Source organism: Dryobates pubescens (assembly GCF_014839835.1).
Source record: "Dryobates pubescens isolate bDryPub1 chromosome 41 unlocalized genomic scaffold, bDryPub1.pri SUPER_41_unloc_2, whole genome shotgun sequence".
NCBI lineage: Eukaryota > Metazoa > Chordata > Aves > Piciformes > Picidae > Dryobates > Dryobates pubescens.
In genome coordinates this window covers 378,040-396,993 of record NW_026530686.1, presented here as the reverse complement: position 1 = coordinate 396,993, position 18,954 = coordinate 378,040, and the positions used below count along the sequence as shown (strand labels likewise).

Below are 18,954 nucleotides of genomic sequence, written 5' to 3'. Positions count from 1 at the left end.
TTTCTTCCCCGAGCGGAGCCGCCCCGCCCAGCCCCGCCCGGTGCTGATGTCAGAGCGGCACCGGGTACCGGCAGAGAACGAGCAGAACCGAGATCGTGTCCCGGGAATGGGGGTCGGCAACCGGGCCCGGGGACCGAGACCGGGTACCGCTTACTGGTGCGGGCACCGGGGTCTACCGGGTACCGGAACTGGGTTCCAGCAAAAAAACAACCGAGATCCAGTGCCCAAGATCGTGAACAAAGCACCGGCTACCGGGCACCGGTACCGGCTGCCAGGCCCTTCATACCGACAACCTTCATACCGGGTGCGGGTGTCGGTACCGGATGCCTCGTACCGGGGCTGGGTACCGGCGAGACCACAGACCGAGCCCACAAACCGAGCACCGGTGTACCGGGCACTGGTTACCGGGCTACCCACACCGCCTCTCCCCGCGGCTGGGGATCAAGGGTGGGGGCCGTGTGCCGGGGGGAGGCGCCGGTGTCCGTCCCCTCGCGTCCCGGTGTGCCTCCCGCCCCCCGCCCCGGGCGCTGTCCCCGGTGCTGAGGGAGCCGTGGCCACGGTGCGCACCGAGAACACCGGACCCCCCCCCTCCCCTCTCCATCCCGGCCCCCTGCCCGGGGGTGTCACAAACATCCCTCCCGGTGTCGTCCCCCCCACACTTCGCCGTTACCACGGCGACCGGCGACCAAAATGGCGGCGCCGCAGCCGCCGCCGTGTCCCCAGGCGGCACCGCGGGCCCGGTATGGCCCCGCCCGGGGACAGAAGACCCCCCCCGGGCTGCGGACTCCCCGCCTCGGGGACGGACACCGCCCACCCTCCCGGGAACTCAGAGGGGTCGATTTGGGGGGACCCCCCTCCAGCTGCTGTGGATCCAGATGAGACCCCACAACGCTGCAGGGGGGAGGGGGCTCTGAGGGGGGAGGGGGGGTCTGAGGGGGGTCCGGGGTGAGATGACCCCCCCCGGGTGGCAGTGTCCCCCCCGTGACACGGTGCCCCCCCCAGCCGTACCCAGGGCTGCCTCTGGGCACAGCCAGCCCTGCTTGGGGGCTTCCCCCGGTGGGCCCTGAGCAACGCCCCCCCCCCCCCAAGCCCTTTTCCAGCTGCCCCCCCCGAGAAGTTCCCCAAGCCGCTGGGGTGAGCAGGAACACCAAGAGAGCCAAGCTGAGGGTAGGCAGCACCCAGAAAGAGCATTTTTAGACCCAAAAATGCCACCCCCCCCTCCCCACAGCGTCATCGACCCCAAACCCCCCAACAACCCCCCTGTGCCCCCCAATGTGTCCCCAACCTCTGTGCCCCCACCCCCACTGTGTCCCCCCAAACAACTTCTGTCCCTGTCCCACCCCCACTGTGAGCCCCTCCAACAGCCCCAGTGTCCCTAACCCACCCCCCACCCCCCCAACCTCACTGTCCCCCCCAGCCTCTGTCCCCCCTCCCCCAACGACCCCCCCCCCCTCCCAGCAAGCTGCCCTGGTCCTGGAGGGCCCTGCTGGTGAGCTGGGGGAGTCCCCAGGGCCTGGGGGAGGTGGGGGAGGAGGAGGTCATTGTGGGGGGCCCTGCCCACCCCCCGACGCAGGAGGAACTGGGAGCAGGTTCCTGAAGGGCAGCTGGGGCGGGGGGGGACCTCCAGCACAGGTGGTGACCCCCCCACGTGCTCTGTCCTGGGGTGGGGGGCACAGGAAGGGCAAGCTGGATACCCCCCCAGACTGGCACAGACCCCAGTGCCCCAAGCCACCTCCATCGGGCACCACAGAGGACTGGCACCAGGCAAGGCCTCCGCCGCGCCCCGGGGCGGCCTCCCTGCCGTGCTGAGCTGGGACCTGGGGAGGGGGTGCCGGGGGGGTCAGAGCAGCCCCTCCCTGTGTGCTGCCAGCTGGGCCTGCTGCTGGGCCAGCCACTGCTTGTAGCGCTTGGTCTTGGGCCGCAGGAACTGCACCACCGCCATGGGCACTCGCACCCGGTCCAGGCCGTTCACCTGCGGGGCAGCAGCTGTCACCCAGGGAGGGAGGGAAGGAGGGAGGGAGGGAGGGAAGGAGGGAGGGAAGGAGGGAGGGAGGGAAGAAGGGAGGGAGGGAGGAAGGGAGGGAGGGAGGGAAGGAGGGAGGGAAGGAGGGAGGGAAGGAGGGAGGGAAGGAGGGAGGGAAGGAGGGAGGGAGGGAAGGAGGGAGGGAAGGAGGGAGGGAAGGAGGGAGGGAAGGAGGGAGGGAAGGAGGGAGGGAAGGAGGGAGGGAAGGAGGGAGGGAAGGAGGGAGGGAAGGAGGGAGGGAAGGAGGGAGGGAAGGAGGGAGGGAAGGAGGGAAGGAGGGAGGGAGGGAAGGAGGGAGGGAGGGAAGGAGGGAGGGAGGGAAGGAGGGAGGGAGGGAAGGAGGGAGGGAAGGAAGGAAGGAGGGAGGGAGGGAAGGAGGGAAGGAGGGAGGGAGGGAGGGAAGGAGGGAGGGAGGGAGGGAAGGAGGGAGGGAGGGAGGGAAGGAGGGAGGGAAGGAGGGAGGGAGGGAAGGAGGGAGGGAGGGAAGGAGGGAGGGAGGGAAGGAGGGAGGGAAGGAGGGAGGGAGGGAAGGAGGGAGGGAAGGAGGGAGGGAAGGAGGGAGGGAGGGAGGAAGGGAGGGAGGAAGGGAAGGAGGGAGGGAAGGAGGGAGGAAGGGAAGGAGGGAGGGAAGGAGGGAGGGAAGGAGGGAAGGAGGGAGGGAAGGAGGGAGGAAGGGAAGGAGGGAGGAAGGGAAGGAGGGAGGAAGGGAAGGAGGGAGGGAAGGAGGGAAGGAGGGAGGAAGGGAAGGAGGGAGGAAGGGAAGGAGGGAGGAAGGGAGGGAGGGAAGGAGGGAGGAAGCAAGCAGAGCAGGGGGGGCAGAGCAGGGTCCCTGGGGTGCACTCACCGTCACCTCACACCAGTAGTCTCCCCAGCGCCTGATGGGCTCCTCTGGCAGCTTCAGCGCATGGGGAGGGACACAAACCCCCAGCTGCCAGGGGCAGAAGCAGGAGTCAGGACCCCCCCTGATAGTCCCCCAACCCTCTCCCCCCCCAATAGCCCCCTGATGCCCCCAGCCCCCTAACCCCTCCCTGCCACCCCCCAGCACGGCCAGCAGCGTCACCCCCTGAGCCTCCGTCACCTCCCTTCACTCGTTGCAGGTCTCAGCAGGGAGCCCCAAAGCCTTCCCCAGGGGGCCTGCCCCCGCTGGGGGATTTGGGGGTCCCCAGGAGCCCCCCACTCACGTTCTTGAGGAAGTGCCTGGCCACGATCTCAGGGGTCAGCTCCCACTGGACATTGTTCTTCATCCCCACCTCCAGCCGGCAGCGGCGCAGGAACCGCAGCGTCTGCGGGGGGCAGGAGGCAGGGGGGAGGAAGGTGGTGGTGGGAAGATGAAGGGAAGAAGATGAAGGAGGGGAAGGTGATGAAGAAGAAGATAGAGAGAAGAAAGTGACAAGGAAGAAGGTGGTGGGAGGAAGGTGAGGAGGAAGATGAAGAGAGGAAGGTGATGGAGGAAAGGTGGTGGTGAGAAGTGATGGGAGGGAGATGAAGGGAGCAACGTGACCGGAAGGTGATGGGGAGGAAGGTGATGGGGAGGAAGGTGATGGGGAGGAAGGTGCCAGGGCACAGAGGGGCCTCTCAGAAGACCTCCCTGGTGCCCTCCTCTCACCTTCTCCCCACTCTGGGTCTGCAGCACTTCCAGCTTCCCCTCCTGGCGCAGCTGCAGGGACAGGAGAGGATGGAGAAGGTCAGGAGGGGACTGGATCCCCACCCCTGGGGGTGTTCAGGTGCTGAGGGCCACAGCTGGGTGGAGCTGGATAAGGATTGGACCCCAGGGGCTTCAAGACCTCTTCCAACCACAATTCCATGATCCCAAAGAGCTCACAACCCTCTGAACCCCAAACCCTCCTCTGCAGGTTGGGAAGTTCTCCAGGTCTGAAGCATGGCTGGGGATGGGATCACAGAACCATGGAAGTGACCAGGCTGGAAAAGACCTCAGAGCTCAGCAAGTCCAACCTAGGACCTAACACCCAACCCCCCCTGACAGCCAAACCCTGGCTCCAAGTGCCTCATCCAAGCCTCTCTTCAACCCCTCCAGGGACAGGGACTCCACCACCTCCCTGGGCAGCACATCCCCAGGGCCAATTCCTCTTGCTGGGAAGAACTTTCTCCTCACCTCCAGCCTGAACCTCCCCTGGCACAGCTTGAGACTGTGTCCTCTTGTTCTGGTGCTGGGTGCCTGGGAGAAGAGCCCAACCCCCACCTGGCTACAGCCTCCCTTCAGGCAGTTGGAGAGAGCAATGAGGTCTCCCCTGAGCCTCCTCTTCTCCAGGCTAAGCAACCCCAGCTCCCTCAGCCTCTCCTCACAGGGCTGTGCTCCAGACCCCTCCTCAGCTTCGTTGCCCTTCTCTGGACACCTTCAAGTCTCCAATGTCCTTCTTGAATTGAGGAGCCCAGAACTGGACACAAGACTCCAGGAGTGGCCTAACCAGTGCTGAGCACAGGGCACAATGATCTCCAGGCTCCTGCTGGCCACACTGCTCCTGACCCACTCCTGATCCATTGGCCTTCTAGGCCACCTGGGCACACTGCTGGCTCCTGTTCTGCTGCTGCCCACCACTACCCCCAGGTCCCTCTCTGCCTGGCTGCTCTCAGCCACTCTGACCCCAGCCTGTAGCACTGCTGTGGCCAATGTGCACAGGACCCCCCCAGGTGGGCCTCACACCCTCCTGGGGGTCCTCCCCTCCCCTCCCCCCCCCCCGGTGGGCCTCCCCCCCGCGGTGGGCCTCACCTTCTTCTCCTCCTCAAACATCTTCCTGTTCTCGGGTGAGGCATAGACAGCCAGGCCCTGGGGCAGCAGCTTGTTCCGGCCCAGGTGCTTCTTCACGCTCACCACATCCCCCCTGCTCCCCAGATCTGTCAGGGGGTGACAGGAGGGGACTCAGCTGGGGGCAGCACCCAGCCTGTGACCGCCCCCCCTTGACACCTCTGAGGTCCCACCTGAGGGAGGTTGACAGCCAACCCCCCCCCCGAAATGATCAATTTGATCAGAGCTCCATGACCCCAGATCTTCCCACAGCCCTAGGGGTGAAGCCCTGCTGGCTGCAGATGGTGGGAAGTGGGATCTGGCAGGGGGGGATCCAGCCTCTGCCCCCCACCCTCCAGGGCAAGTGGGGGCAGGGAGGAGGTCAGGCGGTGCCCGGCAGCCGCGGGAGGCAGAGGCTGGCACCGCGACACCTACTGTCCACCGCCTGGGTGAGGATCAGCTGCAGCTGGCCGCGGGGCTGGTGCTTGGTGTCCTCCAGCAGCCGGTACACGCGGTGCCGCCGGGGGTGCAGGCGCGGGGCTCGCCCCTCCTTGCTGAGCGGGACCTGCCACCACCGCTCCACCACCACCGTCCCCTGCGCCGGGCAAGCCCGAGGAGGCGGTGGGGCTGAGAACATTCCCTGCTCCCACAGAGCTCGCCGGGACCACCCCAACCCTGGGGGCGACGAACGGACAGCCCCCCTCCCCCCCCCGCGACCCCCAACGTCCCTCCCAACCTTCCTGAATGCTCCAGCGGAGCCCCCCGGACCCCCACCGCCCCTATGCAGATCCCCTACACCCTCCCTCCATACGTTATGCCCTCCCTATACCCACAGCCCCCACACCTATCCCCAGACCCCTAAATGAGTCCCCCCCATGCCCTCCAGACTCCTCACTGCCCCCCGACCCCTAGGTACCCCCAAGCCCTTATGCAAACCCCGCGAACCCTGCTCCCATACTTTATTTAGCAGTCCCTATAACCCCCACCCCCTGCTATATGCCCCCAGCCCCCTAAATGCCGTCCCCCCACGCCTCCGCAGACCCCCTGCACCCCATCAGACCTCTCATGGACAACCCCAACCCCCAACGCCACTCCAGGCACCCAGCCAGGCCCGGCAGCCCCCAGCACAGCCCCGCCGGTCCTCACCCGACTGTGGCTGAGGCTGAGGGCTCGGCTGGCCGCCTGCACCAGGAGGCTGCAGCCCCCCGCCGCCCGCCGGGCCAACATGGCGGCCCCCAGCCTGCTCCCGGTGCCGCCTGAGGACCCCACGGGGCTGCCCGCGGCGCGCCTGAGCCCGAGGACCTTTCCTAACGCGGGGCCGCCCGCGGCGCCTGCAGAGAAAAGAGGCCCAAGGACCCCACCGGAGGCTGCCCGTGGCGCGCCTGCGCCCGCTGCTCCCCGTAACCGCCGTTGCCCCCCGCAAGCCAAAGAGGGCAGGATGCTGCGAAATCCTCTCTTTTATTGAACGAGGGCACAAAAACGCTTCCCGCCCCGCACCACAAAACTAGACTGAGGTCAAAATAACAACCGGGGCCAGAACCGGGAAAACCAGGAGCAGCCGATCAGCAGGGAGGCAGCTGGTAACAGCTGGGAGCTGCCAGCCCTCTGGCCTCTGCCTGCCCAGGAAGGCTCTGCAGGGACAATCCCTCTGCTGCTCTCCGTCAGGGTAGCATCACCAGGAGCACCTTGGCAGCGTGGTGATGGCACCAGGAGCCCCTCTGGGTCAGGGTGGCATCACCTGGAGCGCCTCTGCGTTGGGCATTACTGGTGGCACTGTCTGCAGGGAGTAGGAGAGTTAGAAGAGGACCTCAGGCTGCCCCATTCCCAAGGCCACCACCCCCCACGCCAGGGCCAGCAGCTCACCGCTGTCTCTGCTGTGGTCTCCACGCCTGGGCTGCTCCCCAGTGCCCTGCTGTCCTCTTCCTGGGCACAGGGCACGGGCACAGCGTGGCCCAGCCGCACCAGCTCGGCACCGATGTCCAGGTTCTGCGTGGAGAGGAGATAGAGCAGGAGAACCATGGGGGTGCTGCAGACACAGGGCTGGTGGGCATGGGGGCAGGGGTGGGCACTCACCTGCCCATCCTGGGGGTCATAGAGATGAATGTTGGGCCAGGTGCCCAGCCTGGAGTGGGCATAACTGGAGATTTTGGCCACCAGTGGCTTCCAGAGGGCACAGTGGGCGAGTTGGTCAAAGGTGTCCAGGGCCACCTCCTCCCACTCGTCCCCTGGGGCAGAGCAATGGAGCTGGTGACTGGGGGGGGGGGGGGGGGGGTGTCACAGAGTGGGGAAAAAGGGGGCACAGCCAGACCCAGCTCCCCCCAGCTCACCAGCGGGTGCCACCCCGGCCAGGCTGCACTCGATGGCCTGGAAGGGCAGGCTCAGGAAGTCACTCCTGGCAGGGGCAGAAGGGGACAGTGAGGTCACAGACCCAGCTCCCTAGGGATCACCCCCAGATTCCTCTAGTGGCTCCCTTGGGGACATTAAACCCAGGGCCCCCATTGTCCCTCCACCACAGCTGCCACCAGACAAGGACATTAAGCTGTGTGCCCTCCCTCCCAGTGACACCCCACAGGGACATGAATTGTGTCCCCTTGTCCCCAGCTGAGGATGCCACTCTGTGGGCACATGAAACTGTGTCCCCTTTGTCCTCAAGCCAAAGGTGACAGCCCACAGACACGCTTGTCCCCCTGCTGTGGATGCCAGCCCATGGGGAGGTCAAACCTTGTCCCCAGTGTCCCCTGCCACGGCTGCCACCCTGTGCTCACCTCAGGGCTCGCAGTGCCTCACGAGGAGCCTCCCCATTGTCCCCAAAGTCCACATAGTAGAGGTCAAAGTTGCCATTCTCCAGGGTGCCCAGCACACGGGCACGGTACCAGCTGCTGCCATCCTGGTATGGAGCAGCCACAATGTCCCCAGCTTGGACATCCAGGAGCTCTGCCTGCGGAGGTTGGGGAGGCAGAGGTGGAGCAGGAGATGGGTGGGAGGTTGTCAGGCCTGGTGACCCCCCCAGGCTGGGTAAAGGGGCATTGTGGCAGGAGATGGGGGTCTCACCATGTGCCCAGCACAGCTCTGGTAGTGCTGGCTCATCTCAGCTGCCAGCTTGTCCAGCTCCAGGCTGCGCTGCCCAACCAGCTGCACCCAGAAGTGGTTTGGGTTCTCTGCAGCTGAGACGTAGACCTCCAGGTGCTCGTCGGCCTGGAAGCTGAAGTCTGGGCTGGGCACTACAGGGAGAGCCCCAGGCAGAGGTGGGTGACAGCCACGAGCACCAGGAGGGGTGCCAGAGGAGATGGGAGCAGGTGGCGACCCCCCCAGATGCCACTCACAGGGGCACAGCCTGGAGCCCAGAGGTGTCTGAGCCACCCCCTGTGGCCTCAGCACCAGGAGCAGGACTGAGCCCAGAGGACGAAGCCAGGGGTCACCCAGTGCTGTCCAAGTGGCTCCTGTCACCCAAGGGCCCACAGCATCCCAGCCACCACATCACCCCCCACCATGGTCTGCCCCTGGCCTCCCAACACTTCTCTCACCCTCAAATCTTGGCACTGCCACACCAGGAGCCGGCAGCTCCTCACTGCCATCCTCTGCCTCCTCAACAGCAGCCTGGTCCAGGAGCTGCTGCTCGCCCCAGGACAAGCTGCCCTCCTTTGCCTCCTCTTCTGCCTCCAGCGCCCGGTCCCAGAGCGGCTCCGGCTGCCGCTGGCCGCCCAGGGGCTGCTTGCGCTGGCAGCGGCTGGCTGCCGCCTGTGCCAGCTCCTGCCGGAAGGCTTCGTCCTCCACCAGCTTCTCCAGGATCAGTTTCTTGGCAGGAGGAGTTGGGGGGGGGGGAAGAAGCAAAAGAGGGTTGGGCTCGGGGGCCAAACTCTGCCTCACCCCTTTGGCCACCTGCTCACCTTGGCAGCTGCCACCTGGCTGCGGGTGCCCAGGAGCTGGATGTGGCGCACAGGGGCGACGCCAGCCTGGGCCTCGCGCTCGCACTGCACGCTGGCCCCGGAGCTGCGGCAGATGCCCCTCACGGTCTCACCACCACGGCCTGGGGGGGACAGGGAGAGCCCTGGGAAGCTCAAAGCAGGAACCCAGCACCAGCCCAGAGCCTGCAGCATGGCATGAAGAGACCTCTGGAGCTCCCCTCCTGCCCCCCCAGCTGTGCCCAGCAGCAGCACAGTGCCCAGGGGGGGTTGGAAGCTCTCCACAACCTCTCTGGGCTCAGCCTGCTCCAGGCCTCCAGCAGCCTCCCCCAAGCAACTTCCTCCTCCTGCCCAGCTCCAACCTCCTGCCCTCCACTCTCTGCCCCCTGGCACCACTCAGCAGCTGCCAGCCCCAGCCCCTTGCCCCCCCCAGCCCCTGCAGCTCTTGCTCAGCACTCAGCAGCTGCCCTCTGGGGCTGCTCTCCTCCAGCCTCTCAGCCCCAGGCAGCTCTCAGCCTCTGCTGCTCCCACAGCTGCTCCAGGACCCCCCAGCAGCTTCCCAGGCCCCCCTGGAGCCTCCCCAGCAGCTTCCCAGCCCCCCCCCCGGACCCTCCCCAGCAGCTTCCCAGCCCCCCCCTGGACCCTCCCCAGCAGCTCCCAGGCCCTCTGCAGCTGGGCAGGGGGAGCCCAGCCTTGGCCCCAGCCCTCCAGAAGTGTCCTCAGCAGGGCAGAGCAGAGGGGCAGCAGAACCTCCCTTGCCCTGCTGCCCACACTGCTGCCTGCCCCCAGGCACTCTTGGCCAGGACACCTTCCTGGCTCCTGGGCATCCTGTTGCCCACCAGGACCACCTCTGTGGAGCTGCTCCCCAGCAGGTGTCCCCCTCCACTGTCCTGCTGCAGAGGTTGTCCCTCCTAGGGGCAGGACCCTCCACACAGCCTGGTGGAACTTCAGGAGCTTCCTCTCTCCTACCTCTCCAGCCTGGCCAGGTCCCTCTGTGACCAACACAACCTGCCAGGGGGGCAACCACCCCTCCCAGTTTCACAGCTGCTCTCCCACCCCAGTGGGGTCTTTGGGCACCACTGATGCCACCAAGACAGCCACCTCCTGCTGTCCCACATCCTGTGGTGTATGGAAGGGCCCCAGGGGTGCAGAGGTACCAATGATCCTGCCAACAGCTCTCTGGGGCACGCAGAGCTGCTCTGACACCGGCCTGCTCTCCTCCACAATCTGCTGGATGCTGGCTTTGGCCTTGGCGACCTGCTCAGGGGAGCCCGAGAGCAGCAGCACTGTGTCCTCCCCCTCTTCCTGGCTCTCCACCTCGATGCAGGCTCCAGTTTCTCGTCTCAGCTGCGGGGGGTGGGGGAGCAGGGAGTGGTTTTCACTGGGGCTCCTGCTGAGCTCAGCCTCTCCCCAGGCCCCCCCAGCACCTCTCAACCTTTTTGATGGTGACTCCTCGCCGCCCGATGATGGATTTGGTGACAGCCTGGGGCACCCTCACCTCCATTTCCAGCTCCTCCTCCCCCACGAAGGGCAGATGCTCCTCTGAGGGAAGAGGCACGCAGTGATTTTGACAAGGCCCCACGGCCACCACCAGTGCCAGGAGCAGGAAACCCACCGGGGGGGACCAAACAGCACAAAGGAAGAAAAGTCAGAGTGGGCAAAGCTGCTCCAAGAACCTCCGTGGGGGAGGGGAGTGGATGAACACTCAGGGCCACTCCAGGGCCCCCTGAGCCGCGGCACCCACCTCGGCTCTCCCGGTACCGGCGGTAGAGGATGTAGCAGACAACGGCAGCGGCCGGGACCCCCAGGAGCACGGCGGCTTTCTGCAGGGTGCTGAGACCGCTCCAGGAGCTGCGCTCCGCCGGCATCTTCCCCCGGCCTGGGCAGAGAGAAGCTTCACCGGGAGCCTCTCCCCACCCGGGCCCCTTGGAGGGGGTGGCCCAGGCCTCGCTCCCCCCTGCACCGGGACACCCACCCGCCGCACAGGCCTCGCCCACCCGCGGAGAAGGTTTCAGGCCCCAAACCCGGTCCCACCGGCACAGGCCGCGCCTCGGGGCGAGGAGCCACCGCAACGGGTTAGCCCCGAGCCCCGCGGCTGCTCTGCTTCAGGGTCGGCTTCAGGCTCCCGGTGATGCCGGTGCAACCCCCGGAGACCAGCTGGGCCCTGCCGCCAGAGCCACTCCGGTCCCCTCCAGCCCGGCCTCGCCGCGCTCCCGCCGCTCCTCGAGAGAACGCCGCGCTCCCGCGCACGGCTGCGCTGACCGCGCCCTCTCCAGAGCCATCTCCAATCAGAGAGCCGCGTCTCCCCCGCCCCACCAATCAGCGCCGGAAGTGAGAGGACCAATCACCGGCCAAAGGGGGGGCGGGGCAAAGAGACAGCCTAGAAATAAAGGGACCAATCCGCGCCGCCCGGTGGCTGGCTGTAGCCAGTCAGAGAGCAGAAGGAGGGGATTGAGCCCGCCCCGAGTTACGAGTGACGGGCGGGTGGCCCCGTAAAGTGGCGGGAGTGGCGGGGGGCTCTGCTCGGGCTCGCAATGCCCTGCGCCGCCGGGCTAGGGGTGCTGAGGAGCAGGGCCCCGAACCTACCTTTATTGACGAACAAAAAGGCCTTTTTTTTCCCCTAAAATGCTTCTTTTTTGCCCCCCGAAAATCTCTATTACCCCCAAAACCACCTCTGTTGCCCCAAACCCGCCTTTATTACCACCCAAAACAGCTTTATTGCCCCAATATTGCTCTTACTAGCCCTAAACACGCCTTTATTGCCCCCGAATTGCCTTTATTGCCCCAAACCCCACCTTTATTACCCTAAAACTGCCTTTATTGCCCCAAGCTCCACTTTGCTTGACCCCAAACTGCCTTTATTACCCACAATTTGCCTTAATTGTCCCCAGACAACACAGCTATTGCCCCAAATATTGCCTTCAGTGCTTCCAAAAATCTTTATGGCCCCCACAAACATCTTGATTGCCCCAAAACACGTCTTTATTGCCCCAAACTCACCTTTATTATCACGCAAAATGCCCTTATTGACAAAAAAAGCTACCTTCTTGCCCCAAATTACCTTTATTACCCAAAAAAAAGCTTTTATTGCCTAAAAAACAACATTTATTACCCCCAAAGCACCTTTATTGCCCCCAAAAAGCCTTTATTATGCCCCCAAACCATCTCTGTTGTTCTAAACCTGCCTTTATTACCCCTCAAATGCCTTTATTACCCTAAATCCTCCTTTATTGCCCCAAACCCCAGCTATATTGCCCCCAAACCTCCTTTATTGCCAACAATTTACCTTGTCTCCAAAACCCACATTTATTGCCCCTAAAACTGCCCTCAGTATCCCCCAAAACCTTTATTGCTCCCCCAAATGCCTTTATTTCCCCAAAGCCCTTTATTAGCATCACAGTATTGTCAGGGTTGGAAGACACCTCAAGGCTCATCCAATTCCAACCCCCTCCCCCAAACCCACCTTTATTGCCGTCCCCCCAACACCTTTATTGCCCCTTAACAGTCTTTACTGCCCCCAAAACCACCTCTACTGCCCCAAACCTGCCTTTACTGTCCCCCCCAAACATTTCTTGCCCAAAACTGCCTTTATTGCCCCCCCCCCAACCACCTTCATGCCCCCAACCTGCCTTTATTGTCCCACCCCAGCATATTTATTGACCAAAAAGCACCTTTCATGCCCCCAGAAAATTGCCTTTATTCCCCCTTGGTACAGCCACGGGCACATGGCACCCGCCCCCTGGCACCGCACAGGGTCCCAGGTGAACCCCAAGCGCTGCAGGGTGGAGGGCTCCCCTTGGTCAAGGGGCACCACTAGGTGAGGAGCACCCTTGGGTGATGGGGCACCCCCCGGGGCGAGGAGTACCCCTGGTGAGGGGTTGTCCCCACATGAGGCGACAAACACCCAGTGAAGAAGCACCTCCGGGGGGCTGGGCACCCGTGGGGGATGAGATGTCCCCAGGTGATGGAGCCTGTCTGGGTGATGCAGCATCACTGGGTGGCAAAGCCCTGCCAGGTGACAGTACCCTCCGTGGTTGATGGATCCTCCATGGGTGCCAGTCGAATCTCCATGGGTGCCAGAACATCACCAGGTGTTGGAACCCTCCGTCGGGGCGGGAGCCCCTTTGGGTGCTGGAGCTTCTCTGGGTGTTGGATCCTCCATAGAGCCCCTTCGGGTGCCAGCCGCGGGCGGGCGCCGGGGGTCAGCGGGCGCCGGCGGGGGGCTCGGTGTCGGTGAAGAGCTCGCGGTAGAGCGGGGGGAAGGCTGCTGGCAGCAGCCCGGGGTGCAGGCGGTGGAAGGCTTGAAGCTGCTCTAGGTGCTGAGAGCAGAGCGCCCGGAGCCGCCCAGCCGGAGGCAGCTGTGACAAGGGGAACGGAACCGCATTAACCCCATGGAGCAGGGCCTGGGGTCCCACCTGAGGACGGTTGAAAGCCAAGTCCCCCCTCCCTCCCTAAAAAATGAGCAATTTGAGGGCCCTGTGACCCAAACCATCCACAGCTGGCAGCAGATGGTGGGAAACGGGATCTGGGGTGGGGATCCAGCCTCTGCCCCCCACCCACCAGGGCAAAAACAGGGCAGCAACTGCATTAAAGCTGTCAGCTGCGACAAGGACTCGGCTGTTGCACGCCTGGCACAGTGGGGAGGCACGCCTGGCCCTATCCCCCCCTGCCCCAGTGGTCCCCAAAGCTCACCCTGGCCAGCAGCCCCTCCCGCTGCGTCCGGCGCAGCAGCAGCCTGAAGGCCACCTCCAGGTGTCCCTGCAGCAGGGCCACCTTCGCCTGCTCCTGCAGCCACGGGCGGTCTGGGGACAGGGATGCGGTGGGTGGCGTGGGGACAGGGCGGGGGACGGGCAGGGGTGGGGACAGGGACATGGATAGGGACAAGGATAGGGGTGGAGACAGGTAAGGGTGGGGACAGGGAAAAGGCTGGGGACAGGCAGGGGTGGGAACAGGACCAGGACTGGTGATGGGACAGGTCTGAGGTAGATGAGGATGAGGATGGAGATGGTGACAGGGACAGGCATGAGGATGGGTACAGGATGGGGACCACAACAGGACAGGAGAGGGCAGGGGATGGCCAAGGAAGGGCCAAGGACAGGATGAGGATGGAGATGGGCACAAAGACAGGGACAGAGGTGGTGTCATGACAGAATGGGGACAGGGTGGGGACCACACTGGGACAGGAATGAGGACAGGGACCAGCTAGGACAGGAGAGGTGCAGGGTGGGGACACCAGAGGGGACAAGAGGAGGGACAGCAGAGGACCCCCCACCCCTTTTGGGAGCCAAACCCTCCTCTGGGTTCCTGCAGGGCTGGGGACGAACCCGAGGAGAGGCTGGGGACACAGGGTGGGGACACTGGGGACAGCCGGGGTGGCCTCTCACTGGCGTTGACGAGGACGAGGGCGCTGAGGAAGGCCACCTCGCTGTCCGAGCAGTGCAGGGCACAGAGGCTCTGGGCGAAGTCAAAGATGGAGCTGATGAGGTCGTGGCAGCCTGGGAGGAGCTTTTGTCACCTTCTGTCCCCACGTGTCCCCTCCCTGTACCCCTCCCGGTGCCCCCAGCCCTACCCAGTGCCCGGAAGAGCTCGGTGCCGCCGTACTTGCCCTCGAAGAAGACCGTTCGGTTCTCGGCATTGAAGGCTCGGCACATGCCCACCAGCACCACCTCCATGGCACCTGCACCACCCCTGGGTCACACTGGGGGCACGCCTGTCCCCACCCTGCCACCCTCAGCCTGGGGCTGGTGGCCCCTGTGTTGCCAGATTGGGGATTGTCACCTCCACAGTGGGACCCAAGGGACTGTCCCCTCCCTGGTGGGGTTGAGGTGGTCCCTGGGGACTGTCCCCTCCCTGGTGAGACCAGAGCATGCCATCACTTGGGGATACAGGGGTTGGGGAGATAGGGACAGCAGGGACCATGGGGCTGGGATGAGGGGACAGGGTGGCCCTAGGGCTGGGGACAGAGGGACATGGGGTGGCCATGGCTGCTGAGGCCAAGGGGATGAGGCTGTCCTGGGGCTGGGGACAAGGAGACAAAGTGATCCTGGGACCAGGGCTGCGATAGCCTCGGGGTGGGGACAAGGGAACACGATGGCTTTGGGGGTTGGGAAGAGGGGCTGGCGTGGCCCTAGGCTGGGGACAAGGGACAGGGTGTCCCCGTACCGGCTTTGAGCAGCACGATCTGGTCGTGCTGGCAGAGGCGCAGGAAGCCAGGCAGGCGCTTGGCGAACTCCACCACGTGCTGGATGGCCTCGGTCAGGCGCCCGGCACAGCGCTGCCACATCGCCACCATCGACTGCGGGCCGGGGGGCAGCTCAGCACCGCCCCCACGGCCACCGGGAGCCTTGCGGGAGCTCGCCGGGGACCCTTCCCTGCTGGCCTCACCTGCCGCTGGTAGGCGCAGACCTCCTGGCTGGAGAAGGTGTCCCAGCGGCGCCGCTGCAGCTCCTCGGAGCGCAGGGGACAGGACTCCAGGTAGGACTTGAGGACGCCCTGCGTGAGCTGCTCTGTGGGGACAGCGTGGGGGACAAGGGGTGGAGGACAGGGGCAGGGCAGGACAAGGTCCCACCAGCATCCAGCAGCAACGGAGCCAGCTCCAAACTCTGAGCACCCATGGCTGATGGAGCCAGGTCCCAGCACCACTGAGTACCCATGGGTGATGGGCTCAGGTCCCAGCACTACTGAGCACCCTTGGGTGCTGGAGCCAGGTCCCAGCACCCAGGACTCACCAATCTCCATGCCGCAGGCTGTAGGTGACTCCAGGAGGATGCTGCCACCAGGGTGGAGGTCGCAGTCATGCCTGTCCCTGTCCCTCTCCCTTTCCCTCTCCCTGTCCCCATCCATGTCCTTCTTGGTTCCTTCCAGCCACCCCAGCTCCATTTCCACCGTGGGACCAACCCTGGGCTCCGTCATGCCATGCTGGGTGCCAGGGCACCCTTGGGTGCCACCGGGGCTGAGGGCGTGCTGCCCCCCGGGGACAGGCAGCGTCCCCTCGGCCACCTGCTGGCGCTGCTCCAGCTGCTGCTGCACCTCCAGCTGCAGTCGGTCCCGCTGCGACTTGGACATGCGACCGAACTTGACAGCTGCGGGGACACGAGGGGACACAGGTGACAGGGGGGACATGTGTGACGGGGGGACAGGTGTGATGGGGGGACAGGTGTGACAGGTGTGACGGGGGGACAGGTGTGATGGGGGGACAGGTGTGACAGGTGTGACGGGGGGACAGGTGTGATGGGGGGACAGGTGTGACGGGGGGACAGGTGTGACAGGGGGTGACGCACATGAGACCAGGGGACACTCATGGCACAGGGGACAGAGGTGGCACTGGGGCCACGTGTGCCAGCCGTGTGCCGGCCGTGTGCAGGCCGTTGGCCCCGCTGGCCGTGACCTAGATAGTGGCATCCTGGTGGCTTTCCGGCCCCACGCGTGGCAGCGGCGCTGGCACCCTCCTGCTTCCTCTGGGCACACCCACAGGCCCCCTGCTTCCTCCCGGGGACACCAGGGAGCCTGCAGCACCCCGCGGGGCGCCGGTGGGGACCAGGAAGGGGGCACCCAGGGGCGGGGTCAAGGCTCACCCAGGCAAGGGTGGGGTGAAGGGAGGCACCCAGAAATGGAGAAGCAGGGGGCACCTAGTAATGGGGCATCCCAGTTACAGGGTGAGGGCTGCCCCCAGACGTGGGGTGCACTCAGACGGGAGGGGAGGGGGGGGGGGCTGTACCCCAGTTCTGGGGAGGGGGGAGAGGTGCACCCAATTCTAGGTGCGCCCAGCTCTGGGGTGCAGGCTGCAGGGCGCGGTGTGGGGTCTGGGGGGCGCAGCGCGGGGGGCGCCACGCACCGCTGCGGGGACATGCCCAGGCGCAGGCACTTCTGCAGGCGGCAGTGCGGGCAGCGGGTGCGGGAGCTGCGGTCGATGGCGCAGTTCATGGCCGCGGCTGCAGGCGAAGCTCAAGGCGGCTCCGCTCGCTGCGGCGGAAAAAAGCCCTGCGAGGAACGGGGGGCAGCATGGATAGAGGAACCACCCCCGCGGGCAGGGACCCCTGGTATCCACCCTGACACCCCCCAGCACCCCCTGACACCCCCCAATGAACACTCAGCATCCCCAGGATCCCCTCTGGTACCCCTCTTACACCCCCTTGGACCCCCCTGACACCCCCAGCCCCCTTTGACATAGCCTGGCCCCCCCAGCACCCAACTGATTTCCCCTCAGGACACCCAGCAACCCTCATACCCCCCAGGACCCCTCCGACATCCCCTGGAAGCCCCCTGACACCTCCCAGCAGCACCTCCCAGCACCCATTTACCACCCCCGGCGCCCCTCCCCCCCATCTCAGCACCTCTGTTCCCCCCCTGGAGCCCCCTGTGTCGACCCTGCCCCACCCCCACCTTGCAGCCCTCGCAGGTGATGACTCCGTAGTGCACCCCTGAGGACTTGTCGCCGCAGATCTTGCAGGGGATCACCTCGATGTGTGCTGGGAGGGGACACAAGGGGCACTGGGTGCCCACCCTGGGGACCCTTCCGCGGCTCATGTGCCCCCCAGGGACTGCCCTGTGCCACTCATCTCCTCGTCCGGTTTCCCCCAGCTCAGGGGTCCCCGTGGGATCCAGGGTCCCCTGGGGGGAGGGGGGGGAGACTCAAGTCTCCCCCACATGTCCCCAGGTCCTCTCTGGGGTCACCCACGCTCAGGTGTCCCCAGCAGGTCCCACGGGTTCTGATGTCACCGTGTGAGCTCCGGTGGCCGCCGCGGGCTGCCCTGTCCCCTGCAGGGTCACATCCCCCATGGGCTCAGTTGTCACCCATGGGTCGCCAGCCTGTCCCCCCCCAGCCTCCCCAGGTCCCTCTGTGTCCTAACTGGAGTCACATCTGTCGCCTGTGTCGCCTACGGACATCAGTGTCCCCTGAGGACCCAGGTGTCACCAACAGGCTCTGGCGGCGCCGACGGCCCCCGGTGCCCCTAAGCACCCAATGGGTGCCCCCCGGTGTCCCCAGTCCCTGGTGGCAGGGACCTGCCCAAACCACAGCGACGAAGCCACAAGTGGGACACAGCCACACCTCGGAGGAAGGGACCGGCACGGCCTGGCACGGCCCAGCACGGCACCAGCACGGCACCAGCACGGCACCAGCACGGCACAGCACAGCCCAGCACGGCACCAGCACGGCCCAGCACGGCACCAGCACGGCCCAGCACGGCACAAGCACAGCCCAGCACGGCACAGCACGGCACCAGTAACAGCCCAGCACGGCACCAGCACGGCACCAGCACGGCACAGAACGGCACCAGCACGGTACCAGCACGGTAACCAGCACGGCAAAAGCACGGCCCAGCACAGCACCAGCACGGCACCAGCACAGCACCAGCACAGCCCAGCACGGCCCAGCACGGCCCAGCACGGCACCAGCACGGCACCAGCACGGCACAGCACAGCCCAGCACGGCACCAGCACGGCCCAGCACGGCACCAGCACGGCCCAGCACGGCACAAGCACAGCCCAGCACGGCACAGCACGGCACCAGTACAGCCCAGCACGGCACCAGCACGGCACCAGCACGGCACCAGCACGGCACAGAACGGCACCAGCACGGTACCAGCACGGCAAAAGCACGGCACAGCACGGCACCAGCACGGCCCAGAACGGCACCAGCACGGCACCAGCACAGCCCAGCACGGCACCAGCACGGCACCAGCACAGCCCAGCACGGCACCAGCACAGCACCAATACAGCACCAGCACAACCTAGCACAGCACCAGCACGGCACAGCACGGCACTCCATGCCCACTTCTACCTGCCCACACCCTTACACACAGGTCTACTCCATGCCCACTCCACACCCCACATCCCCACTCCGCACACGCGTGCCCACCCTCCCGCGCATGTCCTAACCCCTCCACCTGTCAACCCCCCCAACACGTGTCCGCCTGCCCCCCACGCGTGTCCACTCCCGCACCCCTCTTCCTCCCGAGGCCGAATCCGCTCTGTCAGCGTTTTCCACCCGCCCCAGTTGTGGCCCCCAGCCGCCGCCCGCACATCCGGCACCGGCACCGGGCACCGAGGACCCCTCGAGGGTGGGAGGGGGCCCCCTGGGATCGGGGCTCCTTGAGTCAGCTCCGCGCCCCTGCGCCCGAATTAGTCAACGGTGCCGGCGGCTGCCGGGAAGCGCTTTCGGTACTGCTCCTGCCGGGAACCGGCGGCGAGAGGTCGATGAGGTCCCCCGGGTCCCACCTCCACCCCTACACTCGCACGGCACCCACCTGCACCCCGTGTCCAGCCAACAACATTGGCACACAATG

At 65.7% G+C, this 18,954-nt stretch overlaps 3 protein-coding genes across 3 annotated transcripts; all 3 read right to left on the bottom strand.

The window, feature by feature from the left end:
- Positions 1–1,840: 1,840 nt before the first annotated feature.
- Positions 1,841–6,057, bottom strand: MRPL9 (mitochondrial ribosomal protein L9). Its single transcript, XM_054179223.1, has 7 exons — positions 5,913–6,057; positions 5,202–5,361; positions 4,752–4,876; positions 3,630–3,680; positions 3,205–3,306; positions 2,868–2,951; positions 1,841–1,972 (listed from the first exon to the last, which is right to left on the bottom strand). The coding sequence occupies exons 1-7, from the start codon at positions 5,991–5,993 to the stop codon at positions 1,841–1,843; spliced, it is 735 nt and encodes a 244-aa protein (XP_054035198.1). The 5' UTR covers positions 5,994–6,057.
- Positions 6,058–6,489: 432 nt separating this feature from the next.
- Positions 6,490–10,542, bottom strand: TDRKH (tudor and KH domain containing). Its single transcript, XM_054179204.1, has 11 exons — positions 10,413–10,542; positions 10,104–10,210; positions 9,826–10,015; positions 8,654–8,793; positions 8,291–8,561; positions 7,818–7,987; positions 7,532–7,704; positions 7,094–7,158; positions 6,840–6,991; positions 6,630–6,752; positions 6,490–6,543 (listed from the first exon to the last, which is right to left on the bottom strand). Exons 1-11 carry the CDS (start codon positions 10,534–10,536, stop codon positions 6,490–6,492), a joined length of 1,569 nt encoding a protein of 522 aa, XP_054035179.1. The 5' UTR covers positions 10,537–10,542.
- A 1,858-nt stretch (positions 10,543–12,400) lies between these two features.
- RORC (RAR related orphan receptor C) lies at positions 12,401–17,229 on the bottom strand. The gene is made up of 10 exons (XM_054179203.1): positions 17,002–17,229; positions 16,503–16,599; positions 15,566–16,055; positions 15,397–15,487; positions 15,053–15,174; positions 14,831–14,963; positions 14,238–14,345; positions 14,053–14,163; positions 13,361–13,470; positions 12,401–13,026 (listed from the first exon to the last, which is right to left on the bottom strand). The coding sequence occupies exons 1-10, from the start codon at positions 17,192–17,194 to the stop codon at positions 12,871–12,873; spliced, it is 1,611 nt and encodes a 536-aa protein (XP_054035178.1). The 5' UTR covers positions 17,195–17,229; the 3' UTR covers positions 12,401–12,870.
- Between the last annotated feature and the right edge of the window lie 1,725 nt (positions 17,230–18,954).

Excerpts from the sequence above, each read along its gene's own strand:
- MRPL9 (XM_054179223.1), bottom strand. The coding sequence starts at position 5,993 with ATGTTGGCCCGGCGGGCGGCGGGGGGCTGCAGCCTCCTGGTGCAGGCG. Across the intron at positions 3,307-3,629 it reads AGACCCAGAGTGGGGAGAAG|ACGCTGCGGTTCCTGCGCCG; the intron begins GTGAGAGGAGGG and ends TGCCCCCCGCAG. Across the intron at positions 1,973-2,867 it reads ACTACTGGTGTGAGGTGACG|GTGAACGGCCTGGACCGGGT; the intron begins GTGAGTGCACCC and ends GCTGCCCCGCAG.
- TDRKH (XM_054179204.1), bottom strand. The coding sequence starts at position 10,536 with ATGCCGGCGGAGCGCAGCTCCTGGAGCGGTCTCAGCACCCTGCAGAAA. Across the intron at positions 10,016-10,103 it reads GAGGAGTCACCATCAAAAAG|CTGAGACGAGAAACTGGAGC; the intron begins GTTGAGAGGTGC and ends CACCCCCCGCAG. Across the intron at positions 7,705-7,817 it reads AGAGCTGTGCTGGGCACATG|GCAGAGCTCCTGGATGTCCA; the intron begins GTGAGACCCCCA and ends CAACCTCCGCAG.
- RORC (XM_054179203.1), bottom strand. The coding sequence starts at position 17,194 with ATGAGCCGCGGAAGGGTCCCCAGGGTGGGCACCCAGTGCCCCTTGTGT. Across the intron at positions 14,346-14,830 it reads GATCGTGCTGCTCAAAGCCG|GTGCCATGGAGGTGGTGCTG; the intron begins GTACGGGGACAC and ends GGGGTGGTGCAG. Across the intron at positions 14,164-14,237 it reads CGAGCTCTTCCGGGCACTGG|GCTGCCACGACCTCATCAGC; the intron begins GTAGGGCTGGGG and ends AGCTCCTCCCAG.